At 39.4% G+C, this 19487-nt stretch overlaps 1 protein-coding gene across 4 annotated transcripts in view; it reads left to right on the top strand.

The window, feature by feature from the left end:
* LOC133275272 (vacuolar protein sorting-associated protein 35-like) overlaps positions 1–18516 on the top strand; it is a 30941-nt gene extending 12425 nt beyond the window's left edge. For 2 of the 4 annotated variants that reach the window (XM_061465120.1, XM_061465121.1), the window contains 16 exons: positions 648–722; positions 1094–1190; positions 1972–2095; positions 3546–3728; positions 4235–4448; positions 5200–5283; positions 5740–5849; positions 9357–9453; positions 9559–9707; positions 10219–10426; positions 10967–11122; positions 12709–12831; positions 13768–13947; positions 15187–15426; positions 16871–17014; positions 18269–18516. In XM_061465120.1, coding sequence (XP_061321104.1) covers positions 648–722; positions 1094–1190; positions 1972–2095; positions 3546–3728; positions 4235–4448; positions 5200–5283; positions 5740–5849; positions 9357–9453; positions 9559–9707; positions 10219–10426; positions 10967–11122; positions 12709–12831; positions 13768–13947; positions 15187–15426; positions 16871–17014; positions 18269–18448 — 2364 coding nt within the window. In that variant the 3' untranslated portion in view covers positions 18449–18516. Of the gene's footprint in view, positions 1–647; positions 723–1093; positions 1191–1971; positions 2096–3545; positions 3729–4234; positions 4449–5199; positions 5284–5739; positions 5850–9356; positions 9454–9558; positions 9708–10218; positions 10427–10966; positions 11123–12708; positions 12832–13767; positions 13948–14108; positions 14166–15186; positions 15427–16870; positions 17015–18268 lie in introns of all 4 variants that reach the window. The other 2 variants (XM_061465122.1, XM_061465123.1) reach the window with 2 other exon arrangements.
* Positions 18517–19487: the final 971 nt, after the last annotated feature.

Here is a 19487-nt window from a genome sequence, read left to right as displayed (position 1 = left end):
AAGTCACTTCTACCTTCCAGAAAGCACTAACTGTACTTTATCCTTTGCTTGTCTGAAACTTGTCCTTAATCGAGTTCTGTGGCTTAGACAGTAGGTAATTGAGAATTGTGAGTACAGGAAAACATCTGTGCAGTCTAGACTTTGCTTTGAAGCTCTGTGTAAGGAAGTAACAATGCTTCCTCTCAGCATAGTGATGTCTTTGCGTTCTCTTGAAGCTTTTTTCTTGCCAGATACTTGCACTGGATTCTTGACTTCTAAATGTTAGAAGGGAAAAGTTGACCCTGTTCTGTCCCCTTGGCTTTGCACTCCAAGAACCGGTGGTGTTCACAGGCTACTCATAACCAATCTCCTCCCTGACCTGAGGTTTTTGCGGAGTCCTGGGAGCTTTCTCCCTTGCATATCACACAGCTGTTCAATAACTCTTGAGTGGTCATGCTGCAGTGTCACTTGCATTTCATTCTAAACTGAGGAAAGCCAGTTTGAATGAAGTCATAAACAGCTTCATAGAAATTACTGTTTTGGGGTTTTGTTTGTTTGTGGTGTGGTGTTTTTTTTTGGTTTTTTTTTTTGCTTTGTTTGTTTGTTTTTTGTTTTGTTTTTTTGGTTGGTTTTCTTTCGAGCCAATAACACAGCAATCTCCTCCTCAGGATGAACAGGAAAAACTTCTGGATGAAGCCGTTCAGGCTGTGAAGGTGCAGTCTTTCCAGATGAAGAGATGCTTGGTAAGAATGTGACTTTAAAATGCAATGAGGCTTCTTATCTGCTAGGAGTAAACAAGTAAATCAATACTAATCTCCAGTGCTATGAGGAAAAGTAACCCAAGTATGTATAGGTGGTAGATTAGAAGTTTGTCTTGTATCCTGTGATGCCAGGTGATTATATGCAGCATAAGTCTAAGTTATATGCCGCCTAATAAACTGGCTTTCAGTGAAGTGGTAGTGTTGGGCAAGAAGCAGGGAAAGAGGAATTCTAACAGTGGTCTGCTGGCAGTGTGTATCCTCCATCTGCTTTTTTAAAAAGGCTAAAAGTGTAGCTTTCTAAAATACTGTAGTTGCCTAGTATTTCTTATGGAATATTCTCCCTTCCTCTATAGGACAAAAACAAGCTCATGGATGCTCTGAAACATGCTTCCAACATGCTTGGTGAGCTGCGGACTTCTGTGTTATCTCCAAAGAGCTATTATGAGCTCTGTATCCTTTGAAGAGGAAACAAATAGTTAAAATGATGATTTTTGGAATGAAATGTTAATCTGCTTTTTTGGTACAATGGCATCTCTTCTATCTTGTATTTACTAGCATTTTTCTCAGTATTTGATTATCTGGATATATTGTAGGAGAATATGCGCTTATTTGCTCACTGTGTAAGTTTATCTTTTCCCTTTGGTATGAAGCAGGTCTTTAATGTCTTTTATATCTTCTTCTGGGAGGCTTCAGGAGTCTAGCTCTATAAAAATATCAGCTTTGTAAAACATCTCTGCTTGCAGTATGCTACCCCCAAATTCTGTAAAACCAACTTTTTTTTTTTTCCCCTTTGTTATTTTATTAGCTTCTAACCATAAGTCAATTCCTCAATGTGTTTATTTGTGCATACTTTAGTGTCTGAAGAAGGGGGAGCCTTTTCATGAGATTTAGGAATAGAATGTGAATATTTTCAAATACTGCTTTTTCCAGGTGTGGGTGATGTTCTTCTATAACACATAGTATGCCTTTATTTTAGATACTCTGTTCAGTCACATTAATTTGCTTGCTCTTTTGACCTTTTTTTTTCCCTTTAATATGCTAAAGCTGACAATTGGAGGCTTGGGATTAGTTGTGCGTGTTTATCCCAGTAGTGATTGTTGTTTCAGAAGTACTACCTACTTGGGCATGATTGTATTTGGTTACAGCATCTTTTCTCCTTGGTGTGAATGAGCAAGTTACTATGTAAACCTGCTATAAATATTTTAAATTAAACTCCTTAACTGTGAGAAAGACATGGCAATTTCTGATGACCTGCACTACTTGGAAGTCTACCTGACAGATGAATTTGCCAAAGGAAGGAAAGTGGCAGACCTTTATGAGCTAGTACAGTACGCTGGAAATATTATTCCAAGACTGTAAGTGCATATATGTTACTGTGTGTGTTAAAAATAGTGAATAATGGTTGGACTTTGGGTTCAGAATAATGATTGACTCTGTTCTTGCTTGACAGCAAGATTTCAGTTTGCAATGGTGAACAGTATTTCTGCATATCTTAAGAGTGGAACTTCTGAGGTTTAGGCCAAGAGTGTAGCTAGCTGCAGAAGGTCAGTTCTTCCTGACAGTGTGCTGGTTTTGTACATGACCAAGATGGAAGCACTTTGATATTGGGAAAAAGGTTGGCTTTTGGGTAAAGAGCTGGTCAGTGGAAGATTAGTATCCCATTCTGATCCATGAGATTGGTTACACATTTATTAACATTTTCAATTATCTGTTAATGAACTTGTAACTGAGGATCTAGGTCTTAGATCCTCACACAGAGCAGATGCTTCATAACTGTCCATCTCTTGGAGGGTAAGAAGTATGAGAAGGAAGCTGAAAATTTCTGTAACTTAATTTTGAAAAGCTTTGTGATTCTGAATGTGTGCTTTTGGTGATAGCATGCTAGAGATGATACTGGAAGGCTTATCTTTAAATATGTGACCATTAGGCTGGAGTAGATCTAGATATTCAGACTTGGGGCTTGGATTTTGTTTGGTAATGCAGTTATTAATTCCTGACATTATGTTCATGCCAAGAAGAGGCTTTGGAGACACAAGGCTGCATCCTCATGCAGTTTCTGGAGTTTGGTTAATGACTACCACAATGTTTTTACCCCTTTGCATAATAATTTGAGTTGTCTTCTTGGCTGTTTGATGTAGACTCTTGTTATCCCTTATGAGCATTTCTGGTGCTTTCATGGAGGTTCTGTGAACATCCATGCAGGAGACAGAGGCACCAGAGGCTTAAGGCCTCTGAACAGAATATGTGAAAATTCTGAGTGTTGTAAGTTTTTTCTCTTAAGCTGAAGGGGAGTCCAATACACTTGAGCATCAGTCCTTTGCATCTTGCATGTCCCTTCTGCCTGTTGCTTAATACAGAGATGCTGAAGGAATAAGTACAGGCCTGGGGGTTTCTGAAGAGCATAACACCTCTCCTGCCAGACTGAAGTGTGAAGGAGGCTTAACTGCTTCAACATAACAGATTACTTATCTACATGTGTTGGAGCTGTTTTCCAGTTTAGTGGAGTGCTGAAAGTATAGACAAGCCGATCTGAGAGCATTCAGAACATGATGTATGCTAAGCATTTAGAGATTCTATGTGTAAAGTACTGTGATGAGGCCAGGTGGCTGTTCAGACTTGCTGTGCTGTCTGGCAGAGGATAGCAGGAGTTGAAAGCTAATTTAATATCCAAAATTATGGGACCTAGGTGATATTGTATTGCTTTCTGTGCTTTGATAATGCTGCCAGGATGGAAGAAAGGAACTGTTACCTTGAAGTATGTTGTTGTTGTTTACAATGTATTGTTTCATCCTGTGCCTTTTGCAGGTATCTCCTGATAACAGTAGGTGTGGTCTATGTCAAGTCATTTCCACAGTCCAGGAAAGATATTTTGAAAGACCTGGTAGAGATGTGCCGTGGAGTACAGCATCCTCTTAGAGGCCTCTTTCTTAGGAACTATCTCTTGCAGTGTACCAGGAATATCTTGCCAGATGAAGGCGAGCAAGCAGAGTAAGATCATAGAATCTCAGACTGGTTTGGATGGGAAGGGATCTTAAAGCTCATCCAGTTCCACCCCTGTGCCATGGGCAGGGACATCTTCCAGTAGACCAGGTTGCTCCAAGCTCTGTCCAGCCTGGCCTTGAACACTGCCAGGGATGGAGCAGCCACAGCTTCTCTGGGCACCCTGTTCTGGTGCCTCACCACACTCACAGGGAAGAATTTTTTAAAAATCGTTTTAAACAGAACATATTAAAATTTTCTGTATGACTTTCTTTGGTTTTGAGATAAGTAGATCTGTCAAGTCTCTAGAGTTCTAACAGGTGTTTTGTCCATTAAAAATTCTCTTTCGGAACTAAGGTTTCTCACAAGGGAGGGTATTAACCTTTCTTGTGAGCCCAGATATCCCACTACACGTTTCCCTACCCTCCTACCTTCTTAAAATTTGATGTTCACCAGACGAAAGGATGAATACCTCTGACGAGCTTTTCCTGTTCCTAACCTGTTCTCAATTGCAGCGAAGAAACCACTGGAGACATCAGTGATTCAATGGATTTTGTGCTGCTGAACTTTGCTGAGATGAACAAACTTTGGGTGCGAATGCAACACCAGGGCCATAGTCGGGACAGAGAGAAAAGGGAGCGAGAAAGACAGGAACTCAGAATCCTAGTGGGAACAAACCTGGTTCGCCTCAGTCAGTTAGAAGGTGTTAATGTGGAGCGATACAAGCAGGTAGGATGTCTGTCCATCCTTTTTGACTTTTTACCTTTTCCAAATGAAACCAGTTTGGGCTTTCAGATAGGCAGCTTGAAGTGTTACAGCTGTGTTAAAAGTTCAGTAATCCTGGTGCTTCTCAAACTCTCCATCTGAAGAAAAGTCCTGAATACTAATAAAGCTGTGTAATATGTTGTGAGGCTGAGGATGACTAATGCATTTTTCCTTTAAGCTTGTGTGTAATGTTGACAAGAAACTTTAAACCAACTCATTCTGTAAGTAAAATGGGAATCCAGAAGGGAAGTTTTAAGGGATGTGTACACATACCAAATTCTGTGATAGAATTTACAAGTTAAATGAAGCTATGCTTCCCAAAGCATTTAAGAGAGCTGTTACTGCATGAGATGATAGTCAAGCAATTGCATTGTTTAGAAGTTTGTCCCTTGAAAGTTCTACCATGTAACTGCTGAAAATTATTTTAAGCAGTGCTGCTGAGGCCCTAAGTAGTGGTATGTGCCAGCAAAGCTAGTAGCACTGACATTCTAAATCAGAGCTTGCAGATTGTACAGTGTATGAAAGGGACAAATGTCTGAGACCAGGAGGTTTTTATTTATTTTTTTTTCCTTATCAGATTTCTTATCAGAAAACTTTTACATAAAGAAAAAGCTGAGAAATGCTAGAAATACTACTTTGCTTGGATTAAATGTGCAAGTGAATATAAATTTAGGAAGTAATTGTCAAATCACTGTAGGACTCTTTCCTATTCCAGATTGTTCTGTCTGGAATATTGGAGCAAGTTGTAAACTGTAGAGATGCTTTAGCTCAAGAGTACCTCATGGAGTGCATCATACAGGTGAGCTGCTTAAATTCAATTGCAGTGATGGGCCACAGGGATACTTACTTCTCTATTTTTAGTCAGTCAGGCTTTCATCTCTTCCTCATGAACTGGAAAATTTCATCGCTGGGACTCTTACCTAGTGCCTTGTCACATATTTTTTTCTAATAGGTGGGCAGAGTAGAGATTTGATTTTGTACTCCTGCTGCAGAAGCTTGTAAGCATCTGAGCTGCAGTGCCTGCAGTATGAATTATAACAGATAGCTGGTCCCTCAGGTTACTCGTTTGTCTTGCTCCTCTTGCTTCATGCATTTACCCAGTCATGGTCAGCTTGGGGAGCCCTAAAGCACTGGTGGACCTGTCTGTATTTACTATGTGGCTATCTGCTTTAGAATTACTCTGTTGCATTTTACTGCTGTGTAACAACGGGCAAATTCAGTTTGTAACTTGATGACTATTGATCTAAAACTTCAGGTTTTCCCAGATGAATTTCACCTCCAAACCCTGAACCCATTTCTTGGAGCCTGTGCTGAGCTGCACCAAAATGTGAATGTGAAAAATATAATTATTGCTTTAATTGACAGGTGAGTGACCAAGGGTGTGGAAACTGGCTCAAAATTAAGATTGTGTTGTGCACAAGGATATAATTCTTCCAGCATTTGAAAGCTTTCCATTTTCGATATGAAGAACATTGTAGCTTCTGCCCTCTGGACTCTGCTTTTACAGCTTCCTATAAAATCTGTTTTAAGGACTGATTAAAATTTGTAAACAGATTAAGCCAGAAAACAACCTGTTTAGTATCAACCAATTTAATGTTTCTGAGCTAAAGTGGCAGCAGTGTTCTTACTTGAAGTATTGTGTGCAATTCTGGTGTCCTCGACATAAAAAGGACATGGAACTGTTGGCACAAGTCCAGAGGAGGGCCATGAGGATGATCAGGGGACTGGAGCACCTCCCGTATGAAGACAGGCTGATAAAGTTGGGTCTGTTCAGCCTGGAGAAGAGAAGGCTGTGTGGAGACCTCATAGGCTCCCTTCAGATACTGGAAGACTGCTACAAGGATGCTGGAGAGGGACTCTTCACTAGGGACTGTAGTGATAGGACAAGGGTTAAGGGGTTAAAACTTAAACAGGGGAAGTTTAGATTGGATATAAGGAAGAAATTCTTTATTTGTAATGGTGGTGAGGCACTGGAAGAATGGGTTGCCCAGGGAAGTTGTCAATGCTCCATCCCTGGTGATGTTCAAGGCCAGGTTAGACAGAGCCTTGGGTGAGATGGTTTAGTGTGAGGTGTCCCTGCCCATGGGGGGGGGGGGGTTGGAACTAGATGATCTTAAGGTCCTTTCCAACAGTAACTATTCTATGATTCTATGCTAGCCATGTTGGTCATAAGTACTTCTTGAAACCCTGAAAATCCTCATGGCTAAATCGTGTATCAAGGTTGCTTTACTTTGCAGTTTTGATCAGAGAACGTAACACCTCTTCAGAAAAGAGCTAATAGGAAATGGAGCTACCTTCTTAATTTTTTAGTTTACCACTAACTTCCTGCCTGTTCTCCCAAAAGTGTTTTTCCTGTAGAGATACAGCTTAAAACTGCTAGCACTGAATTCAAATATGGAGGAGGAATCATAGAATCATTTAGTTTGGAAAAGACCTTTAAGATCAAACTTGAAGGTTTAGTTTGTATCCTGGAAGGAAACAACACATTATCTGTGAGTGCCTGTACTTTCTTACTGCAGAAAGGAAGTGCACTTTCCTGGCTTTTTGAAGCATCAGAAAAGCTTTGTCCTTGCATTTGCACACAAGCATGTGTACCTTTGTATTTAGTCCATGTATCAATCTATGGACTTCAATTGACATAGGGATCTTGAGTCCTACTTTCGACAGTGAGTATGTTTGTTGTGGTTTTGTTTCTTTGTCCTTAACGTCTGGAGATGGAACATGTATATTAAGCATGAATGGTGTAACTTAGGATCTTGTAGGTTTTACTAAGAAATCTGTAGCTTGTTTTGTTCAGGTTACATCAGATCTATTTGTTCAGGACTTCAGTCTTACTGGAGTATCTTTCAGTATTTGTGCACTCAGCAGAGAAGCAGCTCTGCCTTCATCCAGAGATATTCACAGGAATTCACTGGTTTTCAACACTTTGCTGATGTGCCTGAGGTTGTTTTTATTTTTTGTTTTTATAATTTGGCTAGCTTAAAACAAGACAAAAAAAACCCAAACAAAAATAAATTTAAAAAACCCACAAAGCCCCCAAATCCTCAGAAGCATTGCTTATAACGGTCTAATTTCTGAGACTTGTCTGTCTTGTGACTGCTTTCAGAAGAGGTCACAATCTTTTACTAGCTTCTTATGTTACCACGTAGCAACGTGATTCCTGCAAGAAGGTGTTCCTCAAGTAGCTTTTGCGGTTGTGTCTACTTAGAGGTTTTAAACAGGTTTGGTATTACTTCCACAGTAAGTTTTCACTGTTACAAACAACAGTAAGCAACTGACTTAAGAGTGAGCCTGCTGTCTTCCTAGACTTAACACTACTGTGTTTTGTTGGGTCAGTAATAATGTCTTCCACAGCTTTCTTAATTGGCTATAGGACAGAGGTAGAAGCATGGTGGTGTGATGATCATCATCTTTGTAGTATGGCAAGTTGTGCTTTTGACTGTAATGTTACTGCAAGTGTTGGAGGATGGATCTGTTCTTGGAATCCATTCATTGTGTTTGGATTTGGAGTTGTTAGGAGCAATTGTTGTGTGTTTCAGTACTGTGTAGTTAAGGTATGAATCTGCCCCATAGGGGTAGTGCCTATTGTCTTATCTTTATTTCAGCTGACATAGAATAATTGAAACTGAACGTCAGTGACTGCTGAAGAAGCTTGTGAAGCTGTAGTTGCTATTCCCATGGGCCTTTCGCATTATGGAATCTTCCTGCAAATAGTCTCGCTGCTTTGGGATCTTTCTTGCCTTACTAAACAATTCATAGCTTTTAATTATGCTGTCATCTGCCTGCAGCTTATCATACTTTGTAGCATGCTGGCCTTACCTTCTGACTTGTTGCCAAGAAAAGCTGCCTTGTCCCTTTGAGAAAAGGCAGTGATTGTTCCTGCTTCTTATCACCCTAATGAAATATGAGTAGTTCAGTGTCTTTTTTTTTTTCCTAGCAGTGAAGCTTCTTGACACCTCAGCCTTTTCTTACCTGACTTTCTTTCAGACTTAATGTTAACTCAGAATTAAAGTTTAATAACGTAAAAAAAAAAAATTAGGTGCTTTTTTCCTAAATACTTTTGTAGGTCTTTCTCTAATTCAGTATAGAATAATCCCATAATAATTAGAAAGCAAAGATAGTAATGCTGAGCTTTTTTTTTAATCTGCAGCCTTGGTAAGGTGCTCGCCTTCCTGTAGTGATTCTTCTGTTGTCTGATTTCTGCAAAAACAATGTTTGGCGTGACTTTCTTTTGTTACAGATAGAGATGGCTCTACAACATCCAGCATTCTTTGGATGCTCTTGCTGGATGGGGATCTCTTGCTTTGTTTACTTCTTGGGGGGGGGGGGGGGGGATGACACACGACAACAAAAATTTTCCTCCACTTTAAATTTACTTTGTGTTTTGCTCTTTGCAAACAGTAGAAGTACCAAACATGTCAGTCTGTCTTTGGAGACAAAGTATAGTTAAGTTAGCATATTTCTTCTGTTGTTTTTTCTCTGGAGGCTGTTTTGCAGAGAATGCTATTGGATTGACTTCAGTAATAACACTGAATAGATGCAGGATATTTGCTTTTCCATCATTTGAGTAGACTATCTCTTTCTCTGCTGGAACAGCACACTTGCCCCTAACTGAAAAACATGGGATTATGAAACATCCTCCTTGTTCCTTCTTCATCTTGCTATCTCTGTCAACACTCTTTTCCAGGACTGATATTTACCAGGCTCAGTTGCTCCTGAGGTTTCTGACTTCTGTTAATTTAATTTTTGCTTGTAATAGAACTTGCAAATATACCAAAGGACTTGCTTTTGCTGTCAGTGTCTCTTTCTGGCCTGTGTCTGAGGAGTCGAAAGACTTTGCTGACCAAGCAGCTTTCCTTTATCTGTTACCAGGTTAGCTTTATTTGCACATCGTGAAGATGGACCTGGTATCCCAGCAGATATCAGACTGTTTGACATATTTTCACAGCAGGTGGCTACTGTTATACAGGTACGCTGGGTATTCTTGCATGCAGTTTTGGGGTGGTTTTGCTAAGTTATGTGCTGCTATCCCCCCCCCCATTCTCTCTCCGCTCAGTGTTGTCTTAAATTTCAGTCTCGCCAGGACATGCCCTCAGAGGATGTGGTATCTTTGCAAGTTTCTCTTGTTAATTTGGCTATGAAATGCTACCCGGACCGTGTTGACTACATTGATAAGGTGTTAGAGACAACTGTGGAAATACTCAATAAACTTAACTTGGAACAGTAAGTGTCTCCTGCATTCTCTCTGGTGTGACAATTAATACTTTAAAATCTTGACTTCTACATTTCATATTTAGCAAAATAGCAGATGTGCTTTGATGTGTAAGGTTACTGCCTTTGGGCCAAGCTATAGAGGATCATGATACACTACTGACTAACCAGCACTTACCTGTGCATAAATCCTACTGTGCAGCTCTACAGCTACACAATGTGTGTACCAAGCTGTGTGTAGTCATTATCTGTTCATCCCTTACAGCACTTCAGTTATCCCCTTGCTGAATTTGCAGCCACAATCTCTGCTTCTGCTATCAGCAATTTAAAATGTGCGTTTTCCACTGTACATCCTAAAGAGCAAGATAAGAGTTGTTTTGATGCCTCTTTCTTTCTCCCTAACAGCAAGTTGCTTAGATGTTGTGCTATACATCAGAATTGGTATTGAGACAGACTTTAAATTTGTCTGCATGTGTGAACTATTGACTGTGTTTTGCATGTATTTATTTATTTTTTTTTTTAGTATTGCAACAAGCACTGCTGTTTCAAAGGAACTGACTAGACTTTTGAAGATCCCTGTTAATACTTACAACAATATCCTGACAGTTCTGAAACTAAAACATTTTCACCCACTCTTTGAATACTTTGATTATGAGTCCAGGAAGAGCATGAGTTGTTACGTGCTTAGCAATGTATTGGATTATAACACACAAATTGTGTCCCAAGAACAGGTATGACATAAGTTAATTTGAAATTTTAGGTATTTAAACAGCAGTTTGAAGACTTGAAAACACATACTAAATGACTTAAAATCATAGAATTATAGACTTCATGCAGGGCATGCTTTGTTTCCTAGTCTGCATGCCCCTGCCTTTCAATCTTAGTAGCACAGCTTTATCTTATGTGATAATTCTTCCACCCATGTTCTTTAATATCTTGTCTTTGTACATCTTACCTAACCTCATCTTAGAGACTGTTTGTTAGGTTTGAATAAAGACCCTGAACCCCCTTAAAACTAGGCCCATTACCTAAAGAAGACTAGATAGTACTTTTGGAATCTGAATTTCCTCTGTACTGCTATGCTGTCCCGCTTGTGCTAGGAGGGACTACTTCTTCAGGGAGTAAGGCAAATAGATTCTAAAGCATCACCAACTCTGACTTGGCTTGTGTTTTGTCAGCACTATGAATGGCTGTAAAGATGTTCCTGGTTGATGTCAGCCTATGCTTATAGACTACTTGGGTTTAAATAGAGCTATTATTGCCTTTAACAGGTTGATGCTATCATGAATCTGGTATCCACACTGATCCAGGATCAACCGGATCAGCCTGCTGAAGATCCCGACCCTGAGGACTTTGCTGATGAGCAGAGTCTTGTGGGAAGATTTATTCATCTTTTACATTCAGATGACCTTGACCAACAGTATCTGGTATGGCCATTAGTGCTGTGAAATGCTTGTGCTCTCTGAAATGTCAGTTTTGCTTTATTTACTTTGAGACTTCAGTGTAGCTGTGAAGTGGGGCATCACTGCTCTGGCACTACAAACTCAGTAGAGAACACTGTGTGACATTTTTAATGCTAGTATGAAATATTTTTATTTGGAAAAAGCAGGTGAAGACTTGAAAGCATTTTGTGGATTTAAACTTTTCAATCCCATGAGGTGGCAGTTTGGATGCAATTGTATTAGTTTGTACTACTTGATAAGCATCACAAATACTTGTATCAGATTTTCCTACATTACAAGAATAGTAGGAAAAAATCCAAGACTATGGGATTTTCACAACTCTTTCACAGTATCTCACTTTAAATTATGCATTCTGTATGGAAGAGACCTGAAATGCAAATTCAAACACCTTAGTGCATTACAAGCCAAAGTGTCTAATACAGTGACAGATTTCTGCTTGTTGATGTTATTTACATGAATTCTAGTAATTACAATTCATGCAATCTAAAAAGGTATGTAGGGTTGGACACTGAGCTTCATTTCTAGTGCTTGTTTCAAAGTGGTGATGGACTGCTGTGACCAGAAAGCAGGGTAATACCTGGCTGTAATAACTAGATGTTGTTCTGACACTTCAACTCACTTTTTAACTCTGATCTCTAGTAGAAATTCTCTGAAATTTGGTTTCTGAAGTCTTAGTGTAAAATATAGCATGTCTGAGTTTTGTCCCCTTTGAAAGGGAGTTGGGTTATTACAAACAACTAATGTTTAGCTTGCCTGGAATGGATTGAATAATTTCTCTTCCGGTACCTGGAGTTCTTGCTATTCCCAAGAATTCTGGTTATGAGAATACATAACTAATTATATCAATACATAGAAATAATCCCAAAATAAGTGAAAGGAGAGAAGCTAACAGTACAAACAAGTAGAGCTCCTTAGTACCTCTCCCCAGGTTGAGAACAGGGGCAAAAGGCAAAGTAGTATCATGTTCATTTTGTATGTGTGGCTTGTGCTCAAAACTGAGAAATGCAATAAAAGAAGCATTAATGAGCATAGTGAAAACCTAAAAGTTGGGGGAAATGGCAACTGTTGCATGTATGGCTACCAGAATGTAGTGCTATAGTCTTTCAGTGTACAAGAAACCTTATAGGCTTGTGTGTTCAGTTTCATGAGACTTGGCTTCTTTTATGTTCTTATAGGCTATTGTAAGGAAGTATAGTCCTTTTGTAGCTTCCACTGAGTTGAGGACAGAATGTATCTGATATAATTATTACATTCAAGCTTGGGCAACTTCCATCTTGCTGCACAGTCCAAAATGTATCTGCAGTTAATATAGTACAAGTGTTGCCTAACACTTAAGCAGCTGTAAGAAAAGTTTGAGGAGATGCTACGGAAACTGCACACATTTAATTCAAGTAAAGCAACTTGTATGTAGTACCCCACCAAAATACTGCGATCTGATGCTGGTGCTATGTCTTTCTGATGCTCTTATTCCATAGAGTGCAAACTAAGTTGTAGATGCAAATAAGACACATTTTCAAGAATGCTCTAGGCTTACAGTACTTCTATTCTAGATCCTAAACACTGCCCGGAAACACTTTGGTGCAGGTGGAAACCAACGTATTCATTTTACACTGCCACCATTGGTTTTTGCTGCATACCAGCTTGCTTTTCGTTACAAGGAGAACTCCAAAGTGGTAAGCTGACCTCTAGGTAACTCTTGTATACTTGTGTCTTTTGGGCTTTCTTAAAAATGCATTTTGTCTGGCTATGGTACACTAAAACTTGATACAGAACACTAAGGTTTTCGTTTGTTTTTTCTTGAGGCAGATTTTTACTTGAGGTGTGAATGCTTTCTAAAGGAGGATTTTTATCAATTCATACTAAATTACCTCAGCACTTGAGGAATAGTGAAGCAGAAATTGGCTAGTTGTTTATTCATGAAGGTGACTGATGATTTGTTTTTACTTGGAGACCAGAGAACTGGGACACTGTAATTGCTGGCACAAAACAGATTTAAATCTGGATATTGAAATTCATCAGCTTCTAAATCTGTAGCTGTACTGTTTTAATATTTCTGAAAGCAAGTGTTTTTTTGTAGGTTAACTTATATGATAGTTGCAAAAGTGCACACTAAAACAATCACTGATCCATCTTGGCCCTTTAATGCTTTCTGATTGAGATAGCTAAAATATATACTTTTTCTTATCATGGAGGATATATTGTGGGGAAATAAGTTAAAATGCTGTTTTAATTAATGTTTTAAAATGCTCTTCCCTTCCTGATTGATGCTCCAGACTGAATAGAATTTTTCTCCACTTAACTGAGCAAAAGCCTCATTAGCTGTGTTTTAAGTGTAGCTGTGGTAACTGCAATTCAGTGTGTAAACTCGTGAGGAAGGTTTCTATGAGCTGGTAGGAAAAATGGGTGTGAATTTTTTGTGAATGGAAGAAATACTCTGTGAACACCTGAGATCAACGCAGTACTGCTAGGGCACTCATTACTGCTTCAGTAAGTGGCTGGTGTGGCACACAGAAGAAAACAGGCTGGAGAACTTGACAGATCTTATTACAATTTAGATTCTCTTTGTATCGGTATTCTTGTTCAAGCTTTGGCTTGTTTCTCTTCTCTAGGATAACAAATGGGAAAAGAAATGCCAGAAGATCTTCTTATTTGCTCATCAGACCATCAGTGCTCTGATCAAAGCAGAACTGGCAGAGCTGCCTCTCCGTCTCTTCCTACAAGGAGCACTGGCTGCAGGAGAGATTGGCTTTGAAAATCACGAAACTGTGGCCTATGAATTCATGTCCCAGGTGAGTGTCCAGCTTTTATACTTACTGTTCTGTGCTACCTTAAACCTGGCTTGGGTAGGTTTCCTGAACACTGAACCATCCAGTGTGATTAAACCATCTTGAAATTATTGACAGCTAATGCTACTAGGTAGAAACTCCTCATCTTAATTCTTGCTTCCCAGGCTGCTGTGGAATTAAGCTCCATTGCTACAGATTTGAATACTCAGTCTGACAACGTGGTATGTTGCGATACTGCCTACTAGTTGTATAGTTGGCTCACTGGAGGAGTGCAGCTTTCTGAACATGAAATGTTCCTTCACTGCTTCCAAGCCTGTGTCCCAGCTCCTGCTGTCTAGCTGGTGTTGCCCTGACCACAAGCCCTCTTTAGAAGGTCTCTAAAATTTGCAGTGTTCACAGCTGTCATGCTGAGCTTTGCTAATCAAAATCCTTCTGTTTAAACCTATTATAAACTACTGTGAAAATCCACTTCAACCCATTCCATTTCCTGGTCTTAAGCCTTATTTGTTGCAAAAACATTGCCATCCTCCCTATCAGGTTAAGAACCAATGTATTTAATGTTATCCACGTTGCAAGCTTTGTCCTAATGTTTCCTCTAATACTGCTACTAATGCCTATTCTTTAACAGTGTAGTTAAACTCAGCCTTTCCTCACTGTCTTGTATCAGTTGCCTTTGTAGCACAATTCTGAAGATGAGAGCAGCACGGCAGTTATGTACCTTCTATTAGAGATGGCTCAAGATTTTGTCTCGTGTTTTCTCTCAAGGCTCTTCAACCATGTAGCAGCAGTGCCAATGGTTTTCTTACCTACTCTGTGGTCACTGACCTACCGTTCAACTTCTGCTCTACTGTTCTATATGTTTCAAAGAACCAAATCCTCTTCAGGGACTACTACTGCTACAGAGGTTCCATATTCAAACAGATGCTTGAAATGAGGAAAAACTCAGTCTTCAGATTATATGATCGCATTTGTTTACTATGACCACTTAAGTAAGAAGTATTTTTTTGCAAGATATATTTCCAGTCTGTGGATTTAACTTAATTTTGACACTCTTAACGAAAGATCTGTTTTCCTGCCTGAAGCTTTTAACAAATGTAAAACTGGACACTTTACTGCCTTGTCACTGGCACATGTGAATTGGGTTTGTGTGTGTGTTTTTTATTTTTTGTTGTTGTTTTTTTTTTTGTTGTTCTGATGTGTTCTAAAGCAGTGATTAAAAGTCTTGCTTTCTCCCTTGATTAGGCCTTCTCTCTATATGAAGATGAAATCAGTGATTCAAAAGCTCAGCTGGCTGCAATCACCTTGATAATTGGGGCATTTGAGAGGATGAAGTGCTTCAGTGAGGAGAACAATGAGCCTTTGAGGACTCAGTGTGCATTAGCAGCCTCTAAGCTCCTTAAGAAGCCAGACCAGTGCAGGGCTGTGAGCACTTGTGCCCATCTGTTTTGGTCTGGCCGAAATACTGACAGGAATGGAGAGGAGGTAAGAATAAAGGGACAGCAGTGTAACACATGCTACCTCAGTAACATTGTTCTGCTTTGCTTCTGAAGGCACTTGCTTCTAAAGTAGACATAGGATCATAGAATTATAGAATAGTTAGGGTTGGGAAGGAACTTAAAATCATCTAGTTCCAACCCCCCTGCCATGGGCAGGGACACCTCACACTAAACCATCTCGCCCAAGGTTCTGTCTAACCTGGCCTTGAACACTGCCAGGGATGGAGCATTCACAACTTCCCTGGGCAACCCATTCCAGTGCCTCATCACCCTTACAGTAAAGAACTTCTTCCTTATATCCAATCTAAACTTCCCCTGTTTAAGTTTGAACCCGTTACCCCTTGTCCTATCACTACAGTCCCTAATGAAGAGTCCATCCCCAGCATCCCTATAGCCCCCCTTCAAATACTAGAAGGCTGCTATGAGGTCTCCACGCAGCCTTCTCTTCTCCAGGCTGAACAGCCCCAACTTTCTCAGCCTGTCTTCATACAGAAGGTGCTCCAGTCCCCTGATCATCCTCGTGGCCCTTCTCTGGGCCTTGTTCCAACAGTTCCATGTCCTTTTTACATTGAGGACACCAGAACTGCACACAATACTCCAAGTTGAGGTCTCACGAGAGCAGAGTAAAGGGTCAGGATCACCTCCTTTGACCTGCTGGTCATGCTTCTTCTGATGCAGCCCAGGATACGGTTGGCTTTCTGAGCTGCGAGCGCACACTGATGGCTCATGTTCATTTTCTCATCAACCAACACCCCCAAGTCCTTCTCCACAGGGCTGCTCTGAATCTTTTTTCTGCCCAACCTGTAGCTGTGCTATCAGTGATATAGACTTCATCAGAATGTATTCTAAATATATAAAGCTTCTAAATTTCACTGCAGTGTAAGCTGCATACATACAAAAATGGAGACAACTCAAGTTTAAGGGTGGAAGTATCATACAAGCTTTGGAGCATCAACTAGTTGAAGACTGGCTGTCAAAGTACAGTCTGCATTTTGCATGTGTCTATTATGGTAGGTGTGTTTACATATGAACTATTAAACTTCCGAATTTAAGATACATGTTATTTAAGTTAAATGTAAAAAAAAAAAAAAAGTTGCGTGGTGTTCAGGGCTGGTGATATAAACTGTTGTAATTATAAAGAGCAGTGTTTGAAATCTGTTTCTCAAAGTATGCATTAGTGTATGTATTATAAGGTTGAGCTTATTAATTTTATTGGGGGCTGTCAACAACTGTTTGTGTTATTGTCTGAATTAACAAGATGTAAAACTAGTGGTAGTCAGGCAAGGTGAGTTTTCAATGACAGCTTGTTTGCACAGTTTGTGTAGCGTTGTTTGTGGTAGACCATCAGGAAATGCCATACGTCTGCCAAGGGAAGAGATACTGGAGCTCCCCAAGGTTATTTCTTTTAACCTTTGTTTTCTTTCTTCTAGCTTCATGGAGGAAAAAGAGTGATGGAATGCCTAAAAAAGGCTCTGAAGATAGCAAATCAGTGCATGGACTCCTCTCTGCAAGTCCAACTTTTCATAGAAATTCTGAACAGATATATCTACTTTTATGAAAAGGAAAATGATGCAGTGAGTGGAAATGCGTTCTCTCTATTACATCTTTTTAAAAGAGGTTTTCTTTAAGTTCTTCATGCTTATACCCCAAATCATGCGTCTTTAACTTGCTCTGTAGTCTTTTACGAGAGGTACAAGTTCTGGCAGTAACAGAGTAGTCAATTCTTGATGTGGTAGTAAAACTGGGGATAAAGCTTCATTTTTACATGGGGGAAAATGCCAAACATTTCCCATTTAGTTATGAATTTATATATTGTGGGACTTGGATACTGGAAATATTTATTGGATCAAAATTTACTAGGATTTAATTTTAATACTTTCTCATTTAACTTTAGAGTTACCTAACTTAATATATACATAAGGGAAGGAAAGTCTTTACAGGTGTTCAAGGTTACTGCTAAGTGCATCAAATGGTTGGTGTAAGCTTTAATTTTGAGAAACAGGTAATTGGCATTTCATGTACCAACTTAAATTCTGCATCCGGGATAGTTGCTGCATACACTTTCTATTAGCAGATAACCAGACAGGTTTTTCAAAAAGTTTACTAGTTAAGTAGAAATTGGGATCTCCTTCAGTGTTGGCATTTGGTCAAGAGCAGATGTTGACGAATGCCCTATACTTCTGGGAGAATGTCTAAAGAGATTTTAGGGATTTACTGACTTCACAACAACTGAACTGGCTTCCTGCTGTAGTAGTGATCTAAGTATAGGAGATGCAGTATCTGATGGAGATGAAAATAAGATTTTGAATTTCAAAGCACTTGGCAGATGTAAAAAGAGTCTTTGGATTCAGTGGTGTTCTGTGTACTGCGGGACTGGACACTGTAGGCAGATGTGCTTTCCTAGGCAATGACTTGGTCACAAAGAACTACTTTAAGTCTGATACTACCATCCTGACTTACTTCTACAAGAAACGTTATGTTAGAATGCACAGGCAATATGATTATGTGCTTTATTTGTTTTAAAATTTTTTCAATTTGCATTGAATAAACTGGAGAGAAATGCTGTAGTAAAAGTTAAGTCTATCAGGTTAATGACTGATTAAACTCTTTACATTTTCTGGGATGGGGGTGATTTCCACAAAGCTCTGAAATCTGTGTGGCCATATGAGAAGCAAGAGCAGGCATTCTCCAACAGTTTGCATACAGCCTTGCCTGTATTTCTAAGAACTGTTCAAATACCAACAGTTTAGACACAGGTCTGTTAAAGCCAGTGTCAGTGCACTTTTATGCAGGTCTTGCTCATGGCTTCTGTTTATGTTCTCCTGTAGGTGACAATTCAGGTTTTGAATCAGCTGTTACAGAAGATAAGAGAAGATCTCCCAAGCCTTGAGTCTACTGAAGAAACAGAACAAATTAACAAACACTTTCTCAACACACTGGAGCACTTGCGTCTGAGGAGGGAATCAGCAGAATCTGAGGGGCCAATTTATGAAGGTCTTATTCTTTAGGAGGATACACACTGTAATTATTTCTTTTTATTTACATACCACATGTCAAGTTGATTGGTGTCTGGTTGGGTTGGTCGGTGTCTGGTTGGTTGGGTTGTTGGGGTTTTTTGGGGGGGTTTCTTTTTGTTGTTTGCTTTTTGGTTGTTTTTTTTTTTTAGATTCATAGGTTGTGCCTTTCAGAAATGTCAAGTTCATGTATTCAATCTGGCACTTCAAATGCTTGAGTACTTTAACAAACTTGAAAGGTTGGACCAGCAACTGCAGGTTTCATCAGGTAGCATGGCTGAAACTTTCTTTGAAATCCATGTGAGATGGTAGGGCTCTTCAGGTTCTGATTTCTCTTCTGTTTGTTCATTGTTGCTTCTGTAGCACTAGAGTTCTAAATTGGCAGTGACTGTCATCTGAAACTGTGATCCTTGTGGAGCATCAGTTTTTTGGGATTATTGTAAGATTCTGCTTGTGCTTTTCTTTTAATGCAGGTTTAGACTAAGTGTAATATTTTCCCTAAAAGCTAGAATATATTAATGCATGTTTGGATAATTTTAAAGTACCATGTTCTAAACCAGAATTTCTATTTTGCATATTAAGGCTCTGTGACATTTGGTGAGGGCCAGTACTGTTCACAGGGCATATTTATCAAGATACCTTTGTTCCAAATAGTATAAAAATAGAGAACTTGTAATCTATAGATATGTATAACCTTCATTACTGTAAACTTAGGGGAAAATGCATTACACAAGTTTATTCAGTATCATGATTTTCCACCAGTGAAACAATAAAGTTGATATTAACACATGTTGTTTCATGTCTCTTCAGAGCCCACTGTTGAATTCAATGTCAATGTTGAACCTTTTGATAAAAGCAAAAGAACTTCTTTTTTGTAGGGACAGAAAAATCAAGGCATAGTTAACCTGGGCAAGCTGGGAGGCTACTAACATTTCTGATGTGGAAGTTTATCATTAAAACTCAGTATTTTCCCAACTGATGCTGAGATGGTGTGTGTTCACATTTCAGAATGCTTTTATGACATCTTGAGAGT

The sequence above is a fragment of the Pezoporus flaviventris genome, unplaced genomic scaffold (assembly GCF_033815535.1).
Source record: "Pezoporus flaviventris isolate CSIRO_AGI_PZ_B2104156 unplaced genomic scaffold, CSIRO_AGI_Pfla_v1 ptg000038l, whole genome shotgun sequence".
Classification (NCBI taxonomy): domain Eukaryota; kingdom Metazoa; phylum Chordata; class Aves; order Psittaciformes; family Psittacidae; genus Pezoporus; species Pezoporus flaviventris.
This window is presented reverse-complemented; position numbering and strand designations above follow the sequence as displayed.